The following is a 21,368-nucleotide window of genomic DNA, read 5'->3' as shown; positions in this document are numbered from 1 at the left end:
ATCTCAAAGGGGAAAAAAACTTACCCAATAGAACAGGGGTCTCCAACCTTGGCAACTTTAAGACTTGTAGACTTCAACTCCCAGAATTCCTCAGCCAGCTTTGTTTTGCTGGCTGAGGAATTCTGGGAGTTGAAGTCCACAACTCCCTGCCTGCTTGATTACAGGCAGGGAGTTGCTTGCTGATGGAATGGATTCAGGAAGCGAAGCAAGGCAAGTGTTGCGACTAGCAGCTAAGGTAAGCAAGCTGGAGGGGGAAAACTTTTTTCCTTCTCCATGGCTCTGGCGATCCCAGCTGAGTTGCCTGATTAGCAGATCGTCAGAGCTTGGATTGCCAGAGCCATGTGAAAGGAAAAAAGTTTTTTCTTTCTCCATGGCTCTGGCGATCCCAGCTGAGTTGCCTGATTAGCAGATCGTCAGAGCTTGGATTGCCAGAGCCATGTGAAAGGAAAAAAGTTTTTTCTTTCTCCATGGCTCTGGCGATCCCAGCTGAGTTGCCTGATTAGCAGATCGTCAGAGCTTGGATCACCAGAGCCATTTAAGGCTTGTCAGAGCCTTTTGGGCTGGTCTGTCTGGTTACAGGAGAATGACACCCGGCGTATAAGATGACCCCCAACTTTTGAGAAGATTTTCATGTGTTAAAAAGTCATCTTATATGCCAGAAAATACGGTAATTAAATAAGTAGTACTTTAAGATTAATTTCTTCTGAGACTTGTATATTAGCATGGAACTTATATTTCACCCATTTGGATGGAATTTCTTTTATGTCATAGGCTGCTCTTCTAGTGGAGAGTAGCCTGACATATTGATTTTCTTGATTCAAAGGTGGTGTCTCTTAAAGGAGACATAAATAATCCTGCATGTAAAATTTCATTTTTGTTGTCATGCTTTACTAGATTGTTTATTCTTTCAAGACTATAAAAGATCCTTTATCAACCTAGTATTCATCTATAGAGAATCATAAAAGTTTGGAAAGGGTCATTTGGACCATCAAATCCAATTCCCAATTAGTGAAGCACTCTGAATTAAAAGATTCCAAAAGGAGGCTGCCTTGACTCTGGTTGAATACATTCAATAAAAAGTATAAGGAGATTCTCAGTTATCCAGGTCATGGCTGTCCCAAAGGTACTCTTTCAAAGGCAACTAGACTTTGTTTTTCCTTGAAGACATTTCACTTCTCATCCAAGAAGCTTCTTCAAAGTTCAGTTGCCTTTAAAAGAGTACCTTTGAGATTCAATAAAAAGGATTTCACCATCACTCTTACTACTAGGAAGTTTTTTCTACAATTGAATTTCCCATTTTATAGTTTCATTATTCTGTGTCATACATTCTGGAATAAGAGAAAGAAGTATTGACTCTTCCAAGACCTTCAGGAATCTGAAGAATGTTGTCATCTTCATTGTCATCACTTTCCCTCAGTTGTATTTTCTGGAGGTTAAATTCTCATCACAGGCTTTGATTTCTAATCTCTTAATCATTGTTAATCTTCTCTGAATTTATTCAAAATTCCCTGAATGCTTTACTTCTAGTTTTGTGGCCAGAGGTGCACAAAAATACTCAATACTCTCATCAAATCAGAAAAAAGTCAATGCAACCTAAAATTAATTTACTTATTTTTGCATCCACATCACACTACAAGCTCATATTCAGTTTGCATTCAGTTACTCTTTCATCATTTTCTTGCAAATGAAATTAGCAAGCCAATAATATTTATTCTAAATCTGTGCATGTTCTCTTTGTCTTTATATAGTAAAGGGGGTCTATGGTGAAGAAAAGGTTGAGAACCATTGGTCTACAGCATTACTTGGTTCATTTGGACTTCTAAGCAGGAATTCATATTTTTAGTATATAAATGCAAGTCCTCTTTTCTTATACTTTTGTTCCTTTGGGAGTGGTGGAAAGTGTATGTTGTTTGGTAGGTTCCAAACATGGGAATCATTTTTACCAAATTGCCATATTAAAAAAGGATATACAGAGTTTCAGATTTAAAATCCTAAGATTGTTTGACAGAAGGCATGGCTTTACCAGTTCCATTAACTTAAAGAAGGTATGTATTTTCCTAGGTTCTCATAGTAGCTATTTATCAGTTTATTACAGTCTTAGACCAGAGACCAGAACAAATAAAAACACTCAGTAAATATACAATTAAAAATTCTAGTATAAAATAATAAATAACAACTAAAATCTATAATCAAGTCTATTAATTATACATGGTCTAAGTGCTGCTGCGTAGAATCTGGCCACTTGCACTGTAGTTATGGTCTGTTCATCCTTAAGCAGCCACTGAAGATAGGTAGTATCGGAAAGGCCAGGATATCTAGCAGTTATTGGCAGAATATGTTTTTTCCTAATCTCTGTGTAAAAGGGACATCTAAGGAGAATGTGACCCACAGTCTCCACCTCTCCTGAGCTGCAGGAACAGAGTGTCAGCCTTGAAAGCCATCTTTTCTTTGCATCTTTATTTAGTGCTATGGGAAACTGGGAGGGGGGATTGTATGGAGTAGGGGAAATATTTAGCCATAATAACATTCTTTTTGAGAATCAAGGACATCCTGCCCTGCACCTGGAGTGGAGTGACTGGGAGTCATCTCCAGTTGGGACGGTGCATTGATTGGACCATGTGATGGACATGTGGGTGCAGGGACTTGGACTTTCTTTTGGGTGGGGAAAACCTGGAAGCTTTCAGATTCAGGTTTTCCCAGATGTGCCAATATGACATCTCTGTAATTGGTCTGTAAATGGCAGGGCATAGTAGTTATGTAGTCCTAGAAAATTGTGTATTTAAAATAAAGAGGCATCAGGAGCAGCAGATAAGATGTTTCAGAATAGCACAGATATACCACAGTATTTCTTAACTCAAACATTTGTTGGGGAGGGGGAAGGGATGAGTAACTACTATGCAACCTCCCAAAAGACTCAGCTTCTTTCGGGTAATACTGACAAAAGCAGTGTGCTTGTCCATGACAACTCTGAATCACATTTGGTTTCAGATCCATCTGCATATTTACAATTTTTCATTCTATCCTTCAAAGAAATGTTACAGGGTAACTTCAGCTTTAAAAATTTCCTACAATAAAAATTTGAACTTGAACTTAGCAATGTATGCCACTTCTTATATCCTACTTGTATTTCATAGTGTTGATTGCACACCGCCAATCACTAAATTCTATATATAAAGCAATTCAATTTCAGATATTCTTGGAATTACTAGCAGCACAACTAGCACTGTCTCACAAAATATTACCCACAAGTGAATTTACTAACAAATAACAGTTTGGAAATCTACAATCTCTTTTGAATTATTTTGATTTTATATGTAGACATTTTAAAAAGCACTGGATTAATTGATGGATTATTTGAAAAAATGGCACTTAAATTGTGAACACTATTTGAATTAAGAAATATATGTTGCTGGGCATCTGTTAAAATTTATGTTACCTACTATAGTGAAATTAATGTATTATTAATACAAATATACAATCTATTCAGTCTTAATTATATATTTCTTTTGTCACTACAGATTTGATGAGGAACAGCATCTTCTCGCAGAATTACAGCATAACTTCAATAAGTTTATTTTATGGTTAAATGAAGCCAGCAGTGTTATCAGTATTCCAGCTGAGCCAGGAAATGAATATCAGTTAAAAGCCACCCTTCAAAAAGTAAAGGTAATATAATTAGGAAACCGTTGTTTCCAATTGTTTCTTTTTCCTTTCCTTTCCCCTTTCCCCTGTAAAATTTAAACACTATAAACATCTTGAGAAGCTTTCCCAGCATGATGGGTTACTAATGTGTTGGATTATAATTTACATTTGTCAACATTTCTAAGGTTTTCAAATAGGACTTCAATGATATTTTTTGGAATCATGTGAAATATAGTGTCAGATCCCTAAAAATGATACTGCCATTCAATTGGAAGAAGGGGGAGACTTGGATTCGATTTACTAGCATTGCCTGTGTCAACAGATATTTTACAATTTATATCCTGGCGCCAAAGAGCCCTGAGATCCTCTTTACCTGTAGGAATTTTTATGATAGCCATGTGGGTTGTTTCACTTTAAAGGATAACAATGTGAATGCATGGTTGTTTGGGTTCTTAGGGAAACTAGTAAAGAAAGTATCTTCACACTTGTGTATTGGTTAAAATCTGCATTCTGACTTAAAGGGAGGGGACTCTACTGCTTTAATCCTACTTGTCTTGCCTAAGGGTATTCAAATCTTGCTTTAACTGGGTGGCTATCACTTCTGCTTAATAAAAGGTCTCTTTTGAACAACCACGTTTCAAGAGTTTTTACTTTCTTAAATTGGAAGGAGAGGCAATCCTTACATATAGCAATAGCACTCAGACTTATATACCACTTCAGAGTGCTTTACAGCCCTCTCTAAGCAGTGTACAAAGTCAACATATTGTCCCCAACAATCTGGGTCCTGATTTTACCAACCTCAGAAGTATGGAAAGCTGAGTCAACCTTGAGCTGGTCAAGATCAAACTTCTGCAATATTGCATTCTAACCACTGTGCCACCATATGAAACAATGAAGTCTTTTCTGTTTATGACAGAAATGGATTGTCACAACAGAGAAATAGATTGAATATATGACATTAAGTTGTTGTCAACTCTTAGCAACCAAAATATTTTTAGTATTTATTTTTTTGAAAAACAGTTTTAAAATGATATATCATTTTTAGTCAAAGTACGGTTCTGAAAGAATTAGTGTCCACAGACAGTTTTGAAGAAAAATATTAGGTCATGTTTAACATTACTGTTTTTGATTCAAACTCTAAAAAAAAAAAAAAAAGATAAAGACTCACTTGAGTTGAACCAAACTGCTGGTGATTTCATGGATATATGCAATCTTTGCTGCTTTGCTGTCATCTCTACTCATTAGGTGCATGGACAGGGGGGTCTTACATCCTCTGACTTTTCTAGTTACTCACATGTTACCTGTGTTTGAAAAGCCTTGTGTGGTTTCTGACTTGTCCTTCCTTACGCTGACATTCTACAGGTTCAGCTAGAGCAGTTTCTTCAGCATCAGATTCACTGAGAGTGTGAGATATGCGCCCTGTCCATGACATTTATAATCTGTATGAAAATTATAATCTATTGTATGTATGTATGTATGTATGTATGTATGTATGTATGTATGTATGTATTATGCTTATGTACATTTAAATTGATTTTGTAATTGTTCGTCACCCACAGTCACTTGTCTGAGATGGGCAACTGTAAAAATTGAATTAAACAAATAAATAAATTTCTGACATGCAATGCTTCTATCATTTCTAAAGTGTCCATCCACTGAGGAGCAACATCAGGATTTAGTAAATGGTTTCCAGATTGACTTTCTGAGGTCAAAGATAATTGAGACTCTGGGGTGGTGGTAGACCATTGACAGACTACGAAGCAATATTTGGACTTATCAAAAGAAGACGTTTCAGCAGGGGGTAATAAATGGGTTGCAAAAAGATATGGTGTCGATGTTTCAAAGCATTTATGATATTATGATAAGGAATCACAGGGAGATAAAAGATCTAATGAATAACATAGATGGGAAGCTAGAAAGTGTTCAACAAGGGATAATGAACAATGATCAAAAAGCCCAGGAAATAGAGGAGATAATAGAAACATCAGGAGAAAAGATAGAACAGACAAATCAACAAATAAAACAAGAAGACAAGAAGGAGAAGGTAATAAAGTCTTATGAAACAATTCAGGGAAAATACATACTAAAAGACAAAAAAATAGTTCTGGAGAAACAGAAAGATATTCTTGAAAAGAAGATAGAGACTTGGGCAGAGGTTCTGGAGGCTTGGCAGCAAAAGATAGTAGAGATAGAAGAAATACTTAGGTTAAACAGGAAAGATAGAGATAGAGATAAAAACCCAAGAGAGGAGTTTGGGAGGCAAGTCAAAAAATGAATAAGAATTGAAATATTAAAACCGACAAGAGATGATGGATAGAGGAAATATTGAGGTAACACAAGATTGGCTTTACTAGGAGCTAGAACAGAGGCAGAAAAAAGAAATAGGGGGAATATTATTATACATATTTCTATATAATATACTAAAAGTAATAGCTAGATGTAAAGATGGTGACATTATGTATGTTTTAATTATACTGTTATTGTCATTAGAAGGGCGGACTAAAATACCGAACAACTAAATAATGAAGGCCTATATTTTAACATAAATATGTATAATAACATTACAATTACATAAGTATCATTAAAGTAACAAATATTATTAATACTACCATTACTACTTGTATCCAAATGAATGATACCCAGATGCCTCACTGTTCATGTATTGATATTGATATGTATTAAAATAATAATAATAAAGTGTCCATCCAGAGCTGTAGCTTCTGTAAAATCCAAATCTCTCCCAACAATTCAGGATCTAATCATAATTTGTTACACTGTCTTGTTCCCCAGAAATCTCTCCTTATGGCCCCACCCTAAAAAAAAAAAAAAAGGAAAATAAGGTATGCAATTTTTTTTTTAATTTGAAGAAATCATAATAGTTTATTATACTAGTATGAAAATATTTTTGAAGTATTCCAAACTCTCTGCAAATGCTTCATCCCTTGTAGGATTGTTCTTGAACCAGAGGCATATAAACCTTGAATAAAAGTTGTGGATATTTTGTTCTGAATTGAGCTCTTGAGTCTATTTGCCTCAGCTGATAAATCAATAGAAATGAAGATAAGGAACTTGAAAATTCTGCTATTCATTTTAAATGTTGCATTGGTCTTTTCTAGTTAAAAGTGGAAGAACTACCTCCACACAAGGGAATACTGAACCAATTAAATGAAACTGGAGGAAAAGCACTCAGTACTGCATCACTGACTCCTGAAGTAAAACATAAGCTTGACTGTAGACTCAAAGAGGCCAACCATCGCTTGATCAAGGTTAGACATATTAGTAATGAAGCTGTAGTTTATATGTGTGATTGGGAACATGTACTTACAGCAACAGCATGCATTAGCCTCCTCCCCTGCCCTCAGGATACATGCTTAAATGTAATGGTGTTGAGAAATCTTCTTTACAGACAAGCTCCTGTTTCTTCAACAATATTATTAAAATTAGATAATAGAAGTCATAATGGAATTAGCCAGTGAATGAGGATCTATTGTTTTTCCCTGGATGCAGGAAATAATTTTCAAAAAGGTCTATTATAGTCAATCCCCTATTGTTTGTATTGTAATTAAAGTTACAACTTTAACATTGAAGTCAGATTAAGTTACTGTCCTGAGGCAAAATACTTTAACAAAAACAATTTATAATAAAGTTTTGCTTTGCTTATGTTCAAGTCCTTTAGGATGAATACTCACTTTTTTTAGTAGACCAGATACTTAATAATAGTTTTCTCTAGTAATAAAGAAAGAAAATAAAGAAAATAAAGAAATAAAAGGACATTCTCAAACTAAGAATAAAAAAGTTTACCTATGCATTACATTCCTAATTTTGTCTTAATTACACAAATTTCTAAGATAATTTTATTTTTCTTGCTAGAGATTATTAAAATGTTTTACATTAATAAAATATTTTCTAAAGACCCTCCCCAAACTATATACATTTATTTAATGGCAATTTTAAATTAGAAATTGAGCCTTTTTTCCACTTTAGAAATGTAAATTGGTATGCCCCATTACAGCTAAACTCAAGTTTTCACATTACTCATCTAAGAGACATCAATATTTCTTTGAGAGAAATGGCAAAAATATGGAAAAGAATTTAAGAATATAGGTGCCATAGTGAGTGAGACCAGAAGTTTATTTCAGTGTTTTCCAAATTTGTCAACTTCTGTTTGTGTGGAGTTCATATCAAATTATATTTCTCCAGTCAGCATTGCTATCGGTAAGAATTCCAGGAGTGAAAGCTCATTTGTCTGAAAGTTGACAAGATTCAGAAACATTTGTCTACTTGATGTAGTATATTTTGCTTACAGTGGCCAACCTGATGCCTCTCGTGTGAGTTTAAGAAAGACCTGATTTATTTATTTATTGTTTATTTATTGGTTCGATTTATAAGCCGCCCTTCTCTGGAGACTCATGACGGCTTACAATGCGTTAAGCAATAGCCTTCATACTTTTGTATATACCTGCTTAGTAGGGCTTTCGGCCTCCCCTAAGCAGTGTTCTTTTTAAAACAAAGTCAGCTTATTGCCCCCACAATCCGGGTCCTCATTTTACCTACCTCGAAAGGATGGAAGGCTGAGTCAACCTTGAGCCTGGTGAGATTTGAACTCGCAGTAATTGGAGGCAGCTGGTGCTACTTAACAGCACTTTAGTCTGATGTGCCACCAAGGTTCTTGCAACTGTAATTCTATTAATTGGTACTAAAGTTCATCTCTTCTGGAGATCATATTTAGTAGTCTTTGATAATATTTATTAAAGCTGACAATATCCAGAAACATTTGTCTACTTGATATAGTATACTTTGCTTACTGTAGCCAAGCAGATGCCTCTAGTGTGAGTTTAAGGAAGACCTGATTGCAATTGCAATTCTATTAATTGGTACTAAATCAGTGGTGAAATGCAGCCAGTTCTATCTGGCACGGGCAAACCAGTAGTGCCGGTGGCGGGAGGCTCTGCCCACCCACCCAGACGTCATCATGTCCCATTTTTGACACTCTGTGCATGCGCAGAGGTGTTGCGCACAAGCGAAGCGAGCACACATGCTCCCATTTGCGAACTGGTAGCAAAGGTAAGTGGATTTCTCCCCTGTACTAATTATGTATGCATACATATACAAGTATATATATTTAGGTTAGATATTCTAAAGTGGCTTTTTTCAAATGGAACAAAACATAAAATATTTTCAGTCTTCTAATCTTAGAACAATGGGAACTCAAACCAAACAGTAACTTCCTACTTTTCAGCCTAAGAACCAGTAGATTGCTTTAAGAATCTGTAATAAGAGTAACAAGGGAATTGTTTATTACTTAAAATTTCATTATAAATTTTCATTAAACATGGAACATTTGTATGTTAGAGAGGTTTTAATAAAATTTATCAGCCTCCCTGTCTAACAGGAGCAAATCCAGCAATAGCTAATTAGTAAGTTGTCTGTGGTAAAGAAATAAAAAGCTGCTTGCAAATAATCAAAGCCCCTTTTAAATCAGGAAATAAAGGCAAGCATGCTCCCTAGCTCTGACCCAGCCATTAACATAGTCTAATAGTAATCTTTGCATTTAGAACATATGTTAGCAGCAGCACCAATACTTATTTACATTCCTCTTCTGCCTTTTACCTTTATTTACCTGGCATACCTCCCATGAACTCTAAAGCAATGACTTATCTACGAGACAGGAAGGCTCATATGATTCCAACCAATACTCTGTTACAAAGAAACAGCAGAAAAATCTAGTTTTTTTTTTTAAAGACCTAGCCAAGTGTTTAATAATTTCTTCTATGCCCAACCTCTCTCCCCATCCATACCCAATATTCATATATTACTTAAAACCTTGTAGTCATGTCCTTTAACTGGGCATCATAAAATAACAATTTTGGAACCAAAGTACCTCAAATTGGGCTAACTAACAGAATTTGTCCAATGGGACCTGTGACTTCTGGGGGAATGAAATTTGGGAAAGCTTCTTCAGTGCTATTGACTGCTGCTGCGCTTCTGGGCAGCAACGTAGTCTTCATTTTCAACATTCCAGAACAGTTTCCCAGCCAGTCTTGCAATCCCTCACTCTGTCCCCTACTCAGAAAGGAGGGAGGGAGGGAGGAAAGAAGGAAGGGAGGAAGGATTCCAATGCTCCTTGCCAGATTCCCATAATGAAATTCAATAGGGATGTCAGCAGGAGACCAGAAGTTGCTCCTGCTCCCACTGCTTTTTTGCCCAGCCTTGGTCATTATGTTTCTCTGTTTAGGTAAGGAAATATCTCTCTTTTTAATCTCTATTTGTTATTTTATTCAAATGGAAGTTAAAATACAAAACACCAAAAAAACCCTAAAAAACAAACAAACAAAAAAAACCCCACAAAACAATCAAGAAATTTAAAAAGTGCATTGAAAAGAAAAAACCCCAACATATATATATATACACATGTTATCCCCCTACTTCAATACTGATTAATACATTATTACAATATTGATTCCAACTTCCTGCAAAACAGTTCCCCCCAAATTTTTAAATTGATAAAGTTATTTGCAAATTTTTGACCTGTCATTCTGTATACTATATTAATGACAAAATAATTAACAGGAAGAACACTAATTTGCTATGGCATTTTATCTATCCCAAATCATCTCAAAAGTTAAGAGTAATTCATCCTGGATCAAATATCCATGTTTATTTTTTTAATGGCATCTCTTATCAATTGTTGTCTAATTAAATATAATAAATTCAGTCTCCACAGTGGGTCTATCTTCCCAAAAAGTCCAAATAGAAGTGGTTTTCCAATTAAGTATAATAAATCCTTTGTAAGGTCTTGCCTCTCCAATCTTCCCAAGAAAGTAGGACTCTTGAAAAAAGCAGTTGTTTCAAAAGGAGCTTTTATTTATTTATTTATTGGTTTGATTTATATGCCGCCCTTTTCCGGAGACTGAGGGCAGCTTACAATGTGTTAAGCAATAGCCTTCATACTTTTGTATATACCTGCTTAGTAGGGCTTTCGGGCCCCCCTAAGCGGTGTTCTTTTTTATACAAAGTCAGCTTATTGCCCCCACAAACCGGGTCCTCATTTTACCTACTTCGAAAGGATGGAAGGCTGAGTCAACCATGAAAGGTTTGCGATAACAAGAGATCTAGGCAAGAACTGAAGCTTCTCACTTAAAACCAGCTATTTAAAGCAATGCTAACCAAACCCCTCCCACACCACATCATTTCAGAGAAACAGAAACTTCATATAGAGATTATTCCATTTCTCCCCCTTTCCTCCCACCAAAATGCCAGCATCCCTATAGAAATATCTGGGATCTGACATGCCACCCCCCTAGAAAAATGGGAAGTCCACCTGAAACTAAAAGAGGGAAGGAAATACAAAGGAAACATAAAATCAACAAGGTTTGTCAGGGTACAAGTGATGAAATATACATACTAACTGAGGGACATGCACATGTTTTTTGTGAACCCATTCATTGTGTGAGAAGGGGAGGTGTTTCCAAGCCACCAGGTACTGAGTGGTCCCATGGAATTTCCTAGAGTCAAGAATTTCCTGAATCTCAAAATGTTGTTCCTCTACCATAATAAGGGGTGGAACAGGTGTTAACACAGTAATGCAAGAAACAAACAGAAACTTCAAATCTCCCCTCAATTTGTCACTTTTCTTTTCAGTCAGGCGTCTGGTTCAATCAGGCTTGAACTTTAAAGAGACATATGCGATTGGCTGAGTTAGTTCTCCATCTGTGAACTCTCCTACTTTGTATTAGAATCCTTCTGTGAATCAAACTTATCCAAAGCTACATGCATCAGCATGTTTTCCATGGCCATTATCATCTCATCAAACTTTTTTTAAAAAAACTTTCAACTAAAAATTGAATGTTACCAGAAAACCTTTTCTCAGATTTCAGCCAACATTATGGTTGTCTGTGTCAGGGCGCTGATTAATCCCATTCTGCTTTTGGGATAATCGCACCTTGATTAAGAGGAGTGGATCGAGACTTTTCCTTGCAAGCATACTTTAAGAAAACAAAACCCGAAGATGTATCTTCTAATAAAACTCATTTATTTGTTATAAAGAAAATAAAACATCTTACTATCTAAAAAAAAAAATAATTGTTACATTTTTGCAAAAGTTCTTATCGGCTACTTCTCAGCGGCCGGACGTCTCTTGGCAAGAGAAGAAAGGAAAGGTGTGTGAAGGAATGTGGGTGGATGACATGCACAGTTTAGCTTACTGATAAGGATTCTTGGCAAGCTACGGAAAGTCTGATAGTCCAGAAATGAGAGCTCAGCTGGTAAATAAAAGAACGCAGTGACAGTCTGTATATTGTGTGTAATGTGATATATTGTTGCTCTGTGTAACAAGCTCAGGGGACATAGAACGCTGAAACATCAGGAAACAGGAAATATATTTTCTGGATATTTTGATCCAAGATTAAAAGAAAACTTCAAAAGGAACAAACTCCAAATATTTTGCAAATACAAAAAATGCAAAAATTCTAAGGTAAGGATCCAATATTAATGTAAATCAAATGAAAGCATTTCACCATCCGAAAACACACTGTTTTCTTATGGGGAAAACAAAAGTTATTCAAAACAATAACATTAATCAAAGGAGAAAAAAGGAACAGCTAGAGTCCAGCAAGGGATTGAAATAAATCAACATTCAACCAGCCATTCAAACTTTGAAGACAAAAAGCAAAGTAAAACAATAAATTCAAAAAGTGAAAGTGAAAACCCAGGCTTGGTTAGAAAAAAAACTGCTGAAAGGAAGATAGACTTGCCCAGTGATTATACAACCACTTTATGACTTTACAATTCACACAGGGAACTAGAATTCGTAAAAACTCCCCTTCATAGGTGGCTCCACAGCTAGCCAAAAATTGTCTTTGATCATTCCTAAGTGCTCATATTCAAATCCAGGGAGCTGCATTGCAGTGAACCAGCTTTGATAGCAAAACAGTGGATCATCAGCAAGAGAGAAAGAAGGCTCTTGCCATAGAGCAACCTTCTTGGGGAGGACAAGGAGATATCTCTGAAATAATGATAAATTTTACTGGGTGAACAATTAGAGAGGGACAGTCTTCACATTCTTTCTCTCATAAAGAATGTCTGGACTGAGATACCATTTACTGCCCCCCCCCATTCCTGGAAATCCACCTACTTACTACATTCCATCACACATAATAACTTAATCAAAAGACATTCAGTCAGTAGAGTATTTTCTGTCTCAGAGCATGGCGCACAGCTATTTCATTTATAAAGGTTTCAACTGACTATTTCAGAATAATAATAATTCATGATTCCTCAATTCAGAGCCCATTTGGTGTAATGGTTAAGGTACAGGGCTAGAAACCAGGACACCATCAGTTTTGATCTTGCCTTAGATATGAAGATATAACTGGGTGAACTTGGCCCAGTCACTTTCTGTCAGCTCTAGGAAGCAGGTTAGAAAAAGCCACTTCTGAAATCTTGCCAAAAAACCTGCAGGGATGAATCCAGGTGTCAGAGTTCCAAGTAACACCCCCAACAAAAGAAGACTCTGAGGCTTGAAGTTCCTCAAAGTTCCATTTTATTAGAGATATCATATTGGCACATCTGGGAAAACCCGAATCTGAAAGTTTCCAGGTTTTCCCCACCCAAAGAAAAGTTCAAGTCCCTGCCCAACACCCACAAGTCCATCACATGGTCCAATCAAAACACCGTCCCAACTGGAGATGCCTCCCAGTTCCATCGTTCCAGCTGCAGGGCAAGTTGTCCTTGACTTTCTGAGAAAGGATTGTTATTATGACTATACATCACCCATGCTCCATACAATCCCCCCTCCCAGTTTCCCACAGTAGTAAACGTGGCAGGTCTGAAGGCCTAATGCAAAAATTGGCTTCCAGATCTGACAGGCCGCACATACACACACACACACCCCGGTCAGAAAAGCATGTCCTGAAACAAGAGTAGCATAGTGGTTAATCATTCAGTATACTAACCACCTCTCCCTCCCCCAGGGGACCCTTTGGCTTATCAGGGAACTTATCATGGAATTGCTTTACTAGCCTGTCTGCTTTGACATTCCAACTTTTAACCCAGGTAGCCTCAGACAGAATATCCTTTCCAATGTACTAAATATTGTAATCTGCCTCTATATAATCTAGAGTCTAAGATCTTTTTTACCTCATAATGGGTCTCCCCCTGCACTACAATAGGCTTGGGGGGTGCTTGAGTTTGTGGTCTTAACCTAGAATTTATGATTGGCTTCAGTAAGCTACAGTGGAAAACTGGATGTATTTTTCCTAGAATGCGTGGGAGGTTAAGATGTACTGTCACTGGGTTAATTACTTTAACTATTCGGAATGGACCTAAGAATTTAGGTCCTAACTTCTTGCTAGGCAGTCTAAGTCTCAAATATTTGGTTGTTATCTCCCACACGGAAAGGGGGTTGGAGAGATCAGTGTTTATCTGCTTGTTTTTTGTATGCCTCAGCAGCTTCTGCTATTGTCTTCTTGGTATTCTCCCAGCCTTTTCTCAGCAACTCCATCCACTCATTCAGGGTCCTAGAGGAGGGAGGCTCCCTGGGCAGTTCAGGCATGGGCACAAAGTCCATTCCGCTGGTGACCTGGAAGCGGGTCAATCCGGTATGACTGTGCACAGCATTGTTGTAAGCCACCTCCGCAAAAGGCAGTAGGTCTACCCAGTTCTCCTGCTGGTAATCCACAGAGCACCTGATATATCCACCATTGCATTCACTCGTTCTACTACTCTGTTCTTACTCGGATGCAAAGCCAAACTAAGTCCTTGTGTGGATCCAACCGATTTCAGGAATTCTCTCCAAAAGTTTGCTGTAAATTGGACTCCTCGATTCGAGATGATTCGGCATGGTATTCTGTGTACTCGGTAGATTTGTTTGATGAACATCTTCACCAGTTTTTTAAGATGGTAATCCCGAACAAGCTGTGAAGTGGGCTTGTTTTGAAAACAAATTGATTATTGTCCAAATTACCATATTTCCCATACTCTCTCAAAGTTCAACTATAAAATCCATCGCAATCTCTTCCCAAGGTCTGCTGGGGCTTCCAACTTGCTAGAGAAGCCCAGGAGGTTTCCATGGTCTCATTTTCATGTTTGCATGGGTGGCACAGCTTCTCACGTAGTCCTCTACATCAGCTTTCATTTTTGGCCAACAAAATTGCCTCCTAGCCAAATGTAGGATTTTTAAGAATCCGAAATGGCCGGCCAACCTGAGTCGTGGCTGCGTTATAATACTTCCAGCCTCAAACTGGTGGGGACATATAGTTTTGGACCCTTCCAAGCCAGTTGATCCCTTATAGTCAAGTTATCCCTATTATCTATGAACCACTGGTTGGCTGGGAGCACTACCTTCAGTGCTACCGTTAGCTTGTCCCAGCTGGGATCCAGTTGTCTTCTGGTTAGGCCTCTGATGGTGACTTGTGCGGCTGATTGCGAGGGGGGAATGATGGTGTGGACTACTTCTCCCCTGCGACTATCAAATTGGGGTTTTCTTGATAGGGCATCGGCTAGTAAATTCTTTCCTGCTGGGATGTATTTCAACTCGAATTTGAACTGCCTGAAGTACTGTGCCCAGTGGATTTGTTTGGGAGACAATTTCCTAGGAGTCTTTAGAGCTTCGAGGTTTTTGTGATCAGTCCAGACCTCAAAGGGCACTTTGCCTCCTTCTAGAAAGTGCCTTCAGGAGAGGAGAGCCCAGCAGCCTGCGTAGGCGTCTTTCTCCCAGATGGCCCACCTCCTCTCAGTGTTGGTTAGTTTCTTGGACACATAGGCACAGCATAAGAGCTGTCCCTGTGAGTCTTTTTGCAGGAGCACTGCCACCACTGCCACATCACTGGCATCCGCTTGGATTATGAAATGCCATTCTGGGTCCGGGTGCTGAAGGATCGGTTCTTCGGTGAAGAGCCGTTTTAATTTCTTGCAGGCTTTTTGACAGTCCATTGATCAAGCAAGTGGTTGGCTTGGTCATGGCTTTGCAGGATTTGGCCCTGTTTTTAACAGTTCTGATAGGGGCAAGGCGACTTCTGCAAATGCTGGTATGAACTGTCTGTAAAAGTTTGCAAATCCTAGGAAGCTTTGCAGCTGTTTGAGGTTCCATGGGGGTTGCCAGTCTAGCACTGCTTTTACTTTTCCTGGGTTCATTTCCACCCCTCTGCTGGATATTCAGTAGCCTAGGTAGTCAAGGGAGGTTTGGCGGAATTCACATTTTGACAGCTTTGCGTAGAGCTTAGCGACCAGGAGTTTTTTCAGCACTTGCCGCACTAGCTTTATGTGTTCTTTGAGGACCTCACTAAATTTGAGAATGTTGGTCAGGTAACTAGGACCCCTTTGTATAAGTGTTCATGCAGCACTTCATTGATTAATTGCATGAAGACTGCTGGGGCCCCTTGCAGACCAAACAGCATGACTTTGAATTGGAAGCTGCCAAGCGGACAGTTAAAGGCTGTTTCCATTTGTCTCCCTCTTTGATCTGATACAGTAATAGGCCTCCCTCAAGTCCAGTTTAGTGAACACCTTTCCTTTGGCTAAGTGGATTAGCATGTCCTTCATGAGTGGGAGGGTGTCAGATCCCTAAAATTGATACTGCCATTCAATTGGGAGAAGGGGGAGACTTGGATTCGATTTACTAGCATTGCTTGTGTCAACAGATATTTTACAACTTATATCCTGGCGCCAAAGAGCCCTGGGATCCCTTTAATGTGGAGGAATGTTTATGATAGCCATGTGGGCTGTCTCACTTTAAAGCAGTGGTTCTCAACCTTCCTAATGCCGCGACCCATTAATACAGTTCCTCATGTTGTGGTGACCCCCAACCAGGGGTGGGTTCTAAAATTTTTTACTATCGGTTCTGTGGCCGTGGCTTATTTTGTGGGTGTGGCTTGGAGGTCATGTGACTGGGTGGGCATGGCTAGCTGGTCATGTGACCGGGTGGCCATGGTTATGTGTATAGGGACTACTCAGAGGGCTGAAAAAAGTCATTTCTGACAGATCCTCGCACTTTTGACCATCCTCACATTTATGCCTGTGCAGCATTCCTAACAACCATGTCACTCATTTCACAACTGCTTCTCTTCACCATGGTGATAAGATAGGGCAAAAAACGTAAAATGTGAGGACAGTCGTAAATTCTAAGACTGGTCAAAAGTGCGAGGACCAGTCAAAAATAACTTTTTCAGCCCTCTGAGTAGTCCATGTGCACAAAAGGACTACCCAGAGGGCTGAAAAAAGTGATTTCTGACAGGTCCTCGCACTTTTGACCGGTCTTCACACTTATGACTGGTCATCATGCCCATTGTAGCATTCTTAACAACCGTGTCACTCATTTCACAACTGCTTCTCTTCACCATGGTGACAAGATAGGGCAAAAACGTAAAATGTGAGGACAGTCGTAAGTTCAAGGACTGGTCAAAAGTGCGAGGACCAGTCAAAAATAACTTTTTCAGCCTTCTGAGTAGTCCTTATGCATAAAAGGATACAGCAATAGAGAGGGATGAAGGAAGGCAAGGGAAATTAGAGTAGGAGTGAGGGTAAGAGAGGGAGGAAGACAGGAGGAGAAGGAGAAAGGAAGAGGAAGTAGGAAGGAGAAGAAGATGGGGGGAAGAGAAAGTAAGAAGGAAAGAAAAGAGAGAGGTGGTAGGTTTGAGGAGAAAGATTGCTGTACAATAAAAAAGATAAAAGGGAAGAAAACCAACCCCAAACAAATATAAAGATATTAAGATAAAGAATGAACTGTTAAACTTTAAAGAATAAAAGAGAACAAATATGAATAAATAGCAATAATTAGAAACACACATACAAACATACAATGTATTTTCTTTGAACAGAGTATTTGGCCAGTTCACAAATTTAAACAGTGTTTAGTCATTTCAATTAAGTTTACAATTTCTATATTTCCTTTTTGCCATATTTATTTCTCATCTATTTTTTTTAAAAAAACAAAAACAATATTACCCTTCATCCTCATCTCTAATCTTAATCAAATTCAATTTTTCCCTTCTATTCTTTATTATACCCCTTCCCATTGTCATCTATTTTTATATCCATCCTCACTTTGGTTAATTATGTAATTATGTAATACAGTTGTTTAATACAAATTCAACATTTTAATATAAATCAATTAGTTATATAACTATCTTTTTTGTATATTAATCAATATGAACATGAAAATTCCAATTATTTCCATGCAATCCAATTTCTTACAAATCAATTAATTATATTTAGCAATAATAATAAACCAAATAATTTCCCCCATATATTCCTCCAAACCACAACTTAACCATTTCTGCTTTCAACACAATATACAATTAATAGTATCTCAATTATTACAATTCCCTAGTTACATAGAGCTTTTTTTCTTTTGTGTTTTAAAATCTTAAACCTCCTCTTTTGCCCTAAATTTCCCATTGTTTGCAGTTTTGCACCTACCTTTTTTGGTGAGGAAAAAGAAAAAGAAATCTCTCTCTGCCTCATTTTGTCACGTTGCAGCAAAGACCCTGCTTTACTTTCAGTTTCGTTTTTCAGCATAGCTAGGGGGAAAAAAATCTGCTCCTCTCTTTGCAGCTAGCAACAGAGCCCTCTGCAAAACAGCTGAGAGCAAATCAGCTGAGAGTCCGAGGCTGATCAAATCAAATCAACTTATGGTAATTAACCTATGCTGAAGCTGAAAGGGGCTGTTTTTTTCTATTTTTGCAGGCACCGGTCTTCTCATTTGTTTTTTCAGCTGTAGGGCGGCTCTTTGAAGCCCCATGGCAAGAATTTAAATGGTTTGTTTCCCTCTAGCCATCAGCTGGGACTAGGGAGGCAGCAATAGATTGGGAGTGGGTGGGGTAAGCGAATGGTGATCCAACAGAGGCAGAGGGTGAGGGTGAGTGAAGGCGTGGGGGGGGGCAAGAGAGGGCTTTGGCGACCCCTGTGAAATGGCCATTCGACCCCCAAAGGGGTCGCGACCCCCAGGTTGAGAACCGCTGCTTTAAAGGATAAGGATGTGAATACATGTTTATTCGGGTTCTCAGGGAAATTGGGAAAGAAAATATCTTCACACTTGTGTATTGGCTAAAATCTGCATTCTGACTTAAGGGAGGGGTCTCTACTGTTTTAATCCTACTTGTCTTGCCTAAGGTTATTGAGACCTTGCTTTGATTTCCTTGCTGTCACTTCTGCTTAATAAAAAGGTTCCTTTTGAAATACTCCGTTTCAAGCGTTTTTACTTTCTTAAGTTGGGAGGAGAGGCAATCCTTACAGAAAGCAAGGTCTGCAAAACGGTCAACCCAGGAAGCAATCTTCGCTCTACTAAGGGGACTTTGCAACTATGTTTGAACAAAGCAGAGAACTGAGAGAAGTGGAAAGCTGGGGGGAAACATCAACCGCCACCCAGTTGGATGCCTGTTTCATACACCCCATCGGAGAGGATGAAGTAACCCTGGAGAATCCTGAAAAGCCCCACTGGTCAATTGGCATCAAGAAGAAAGATAGCTGGGATGAGAGAACAAGTGAAGTCACCCTCAGCCATGGCAACCAAAAACCAGGGTGGAAACTGGAACTAGAAGCCCTTGCTCACCAGGGGGAACTAACCGAAGCACCACTGAGGGAGGATTGTCTGAAGAGGCATATAACCCAATTGGTCATGGAAACTTTGGAAAATCTCAACATCCGAGGGGAGCCAGGACAACAACCAACCAAAGGTTGGGCTGAGTGATGATCTATACAATGCCTGTGTGGCCCAGGTGCACTGAATCACCTATATGAGTGGTACATCACCGCCGAAGAAGCTGAGATCGATATGGCCAGAAACCAATATCGAGCAGGGTGAGCATGGAAGAAATCCCCACCCCAATGGAAGCAAGAGCCCCTCAAACCACAAACCGTATTCTCTCTGAGATCTTCAGTCTGTTTCAAATGTGGAAAAGAGGGACACCGAGTGTCGTTCGCAAACACCCACCCAGAACCACCCACCAGGGGAGAACCTTGCATAACCTGGCCAGTGTGGGAAGGAGACTGCCCTAAGGAGTAGGGAGACCATAGAAGTTCCATCCCCTTCCCTCTTTCGGGAGGAAACCCTGGCATCTGAGCAGGAGGAATCATACTCATTCAGAAGTGATCCAGATGATGAACCATTGGTAAGCAAACCAATTAAACCGCTTACCCTCCCCTTAAGACTATTTATCCCAAACCGGGACAGGGAGATAAATATCTCCACTCTAGTGGACTCAGGGTGCACCCATTGTTCGATCAGCCCAACCCTAGTAGGGAAGTTGGGGATTAACATAAGAAAGCTGAAAAACCCCATTGCTTTCTGCCAACTAGATGGGTCAATAGCAGGGGGGAGCCAGCTTCTTTTCCTACCGAGCGTCTACATCTAGGCATTGGAAACCAAGAGGAAATACTTAAATTTATAGTGGCACCTGGCATGGAATGTTCGTTAGTTTTAGGCCTTGCATGGCTGAAAAAATGGAACCCCAAAATCAATTGGAAACATGGCATCATAACATTTCAGATGCACGTGACTTTTGCTGAGAATCCACACAAAGGAACTGAAGGGGCAGAGAACCGAGAAACAGCCATGTCTGGTGACACCATACCAACTGAGGGCATACCCATAAAATACAAGGATTTGGCTGAAGTTTTTAGCGAAAAAGCTTCAGACAAGCTCCCTCCCCACTGTGCCACCGACCGTGTGATAGAAATCTTACCCGGCGCTAAACTCCCTAAACCCAAGATGTATAGCATGTCCCCGAGGGAGTTGGAAGAGCTAAGAACATTTATTGAGAAAAACCTAGCAAGGGGTTTCATCGAGCCAGCCCAACCAAAAGCATCTCAAGTGCTATTTAGAGAGAAAAAAGATGGCTCAAAACATCGACTGGAAAATGGCATTTAACATCCCCCTCAGCTGCTACAAATTCAAGATACTCCCCTTTGGGTTAAAAGGAGCCCCTGCAGTGTTTATGCGGTTAATAAATGAAGTGCTGCATCAGCATTTATATAAGGGGGTCCTGGTCTACTTTAACGACATTTTAATCTATACCGAGACCAAAGCAGAACATGTAAAACTAGTCAGGGCAGTTTTAAACAACTCCGCTCTGTCAAACTTTATGCTAAACTTTCTAAATGTGAATTCCACCAAGAGAAGATTGACTATTTGGGGTACCGCATTTCACACCAGGGCATAGAAATGGACCCTCAAAAAGTGCAGGCTGTACTTGATTGGAACCCTCCACGTACGCATAAACAGTTACAAAGCTTTCTGGGTTTTGCCAACTTTTACTGCCAGTTTATCCCTGCTTTTGCTCAGATTGCCCTCCCCATTACCAACCTCTTAAAAATGAAGGGGGAGGGCAACCCTAAACCGAAGCAGCCTTTGAACTGGACTATGGAATGCCAGGCGGCATTTGAAAAACTTAAACGGTTGTTCTCAGCAGAACGAATTCTAAAACACCCGGACACTGCAAAACCATTTGTCATACAAGCAGATGCCAGCGATGTGGCAATAGGAGCGGTTCTGCTTCAGAAAAATGAGCAAGACCAACGACAACCATGTGCTTACACATCCAAAAATTGAATGAGACTGAGCAAAAGTGGGCCATTTGGGAGAAAGGCTTGTGCAGTTCATTGGTCACTGTTAACCTGGAGGCGTTTCCTAGAAGGAAGTAAGACACCTTTTGAAGTCTGGACTGATGATAAAAATGATCTGGCTACACTTTACAGTACATAGTGATAGATACTTGTGCATTTCTCTTGAG

The 21,368-nt window shown here is 39.1% G+C and overlaps 1 protein-coding gene across 9 annotated transcripts in view; it reads left to right on the top strand.

The window, feature by feature from the left end:
- Positions 1 to 21,368, top strand: part of DMD (dystrophin) — a 2,096,968-nt gene that overhangs the window by 1,280,816 nt on the left and 794,784 nt on the right. For 7 of the 9 annotated variants that reach the window (XM_070944209.1, XM_070944203.1, XM_070944204.1 and 4 more), the window contains exons 45-46: positions 3,519 to 3,666; positions 6,759 to 6,908. In XM_070944209.1, coding sequence (XP_070800310.1) covers positions 3,519 to 3,666; positions 6,759 to 6,908 — 298 coding nt within the window. Of the gene's footprint in view, positions 1 to 3,518; positions 3,667 to 6,456; positions 6,483 to 6,758; positions 6,909 to 21,368 lie in introns of those variants that run through there. The other 2 variants (XM_070944207.1, XM_070944206.1) reach the window with 2 other exon arrangements.

Source organism: Pituophis catenifer, unplaced genomic scaffold (genome assembly GCF_029215685.1).
Source record: "Pituophis catenifer annectens isolate HBS135680 unplaced genomic scaffold, rPitCat1.0.hap2 SCAF_4, whole genome shotgun sequence".
In the NCBI taxonomy this organism is placed as follows: Eukaryota; Metazoa; Chordata; class Lepidosauria; order Squamata; family Colubridae; genus Pituophis; species Pituophis catenifer.
The sequence above is the reverse complement of the archived record's forward strand: the minus strand, read 5'-3'. Positions and strand labels throughout refer to the sequence as shown.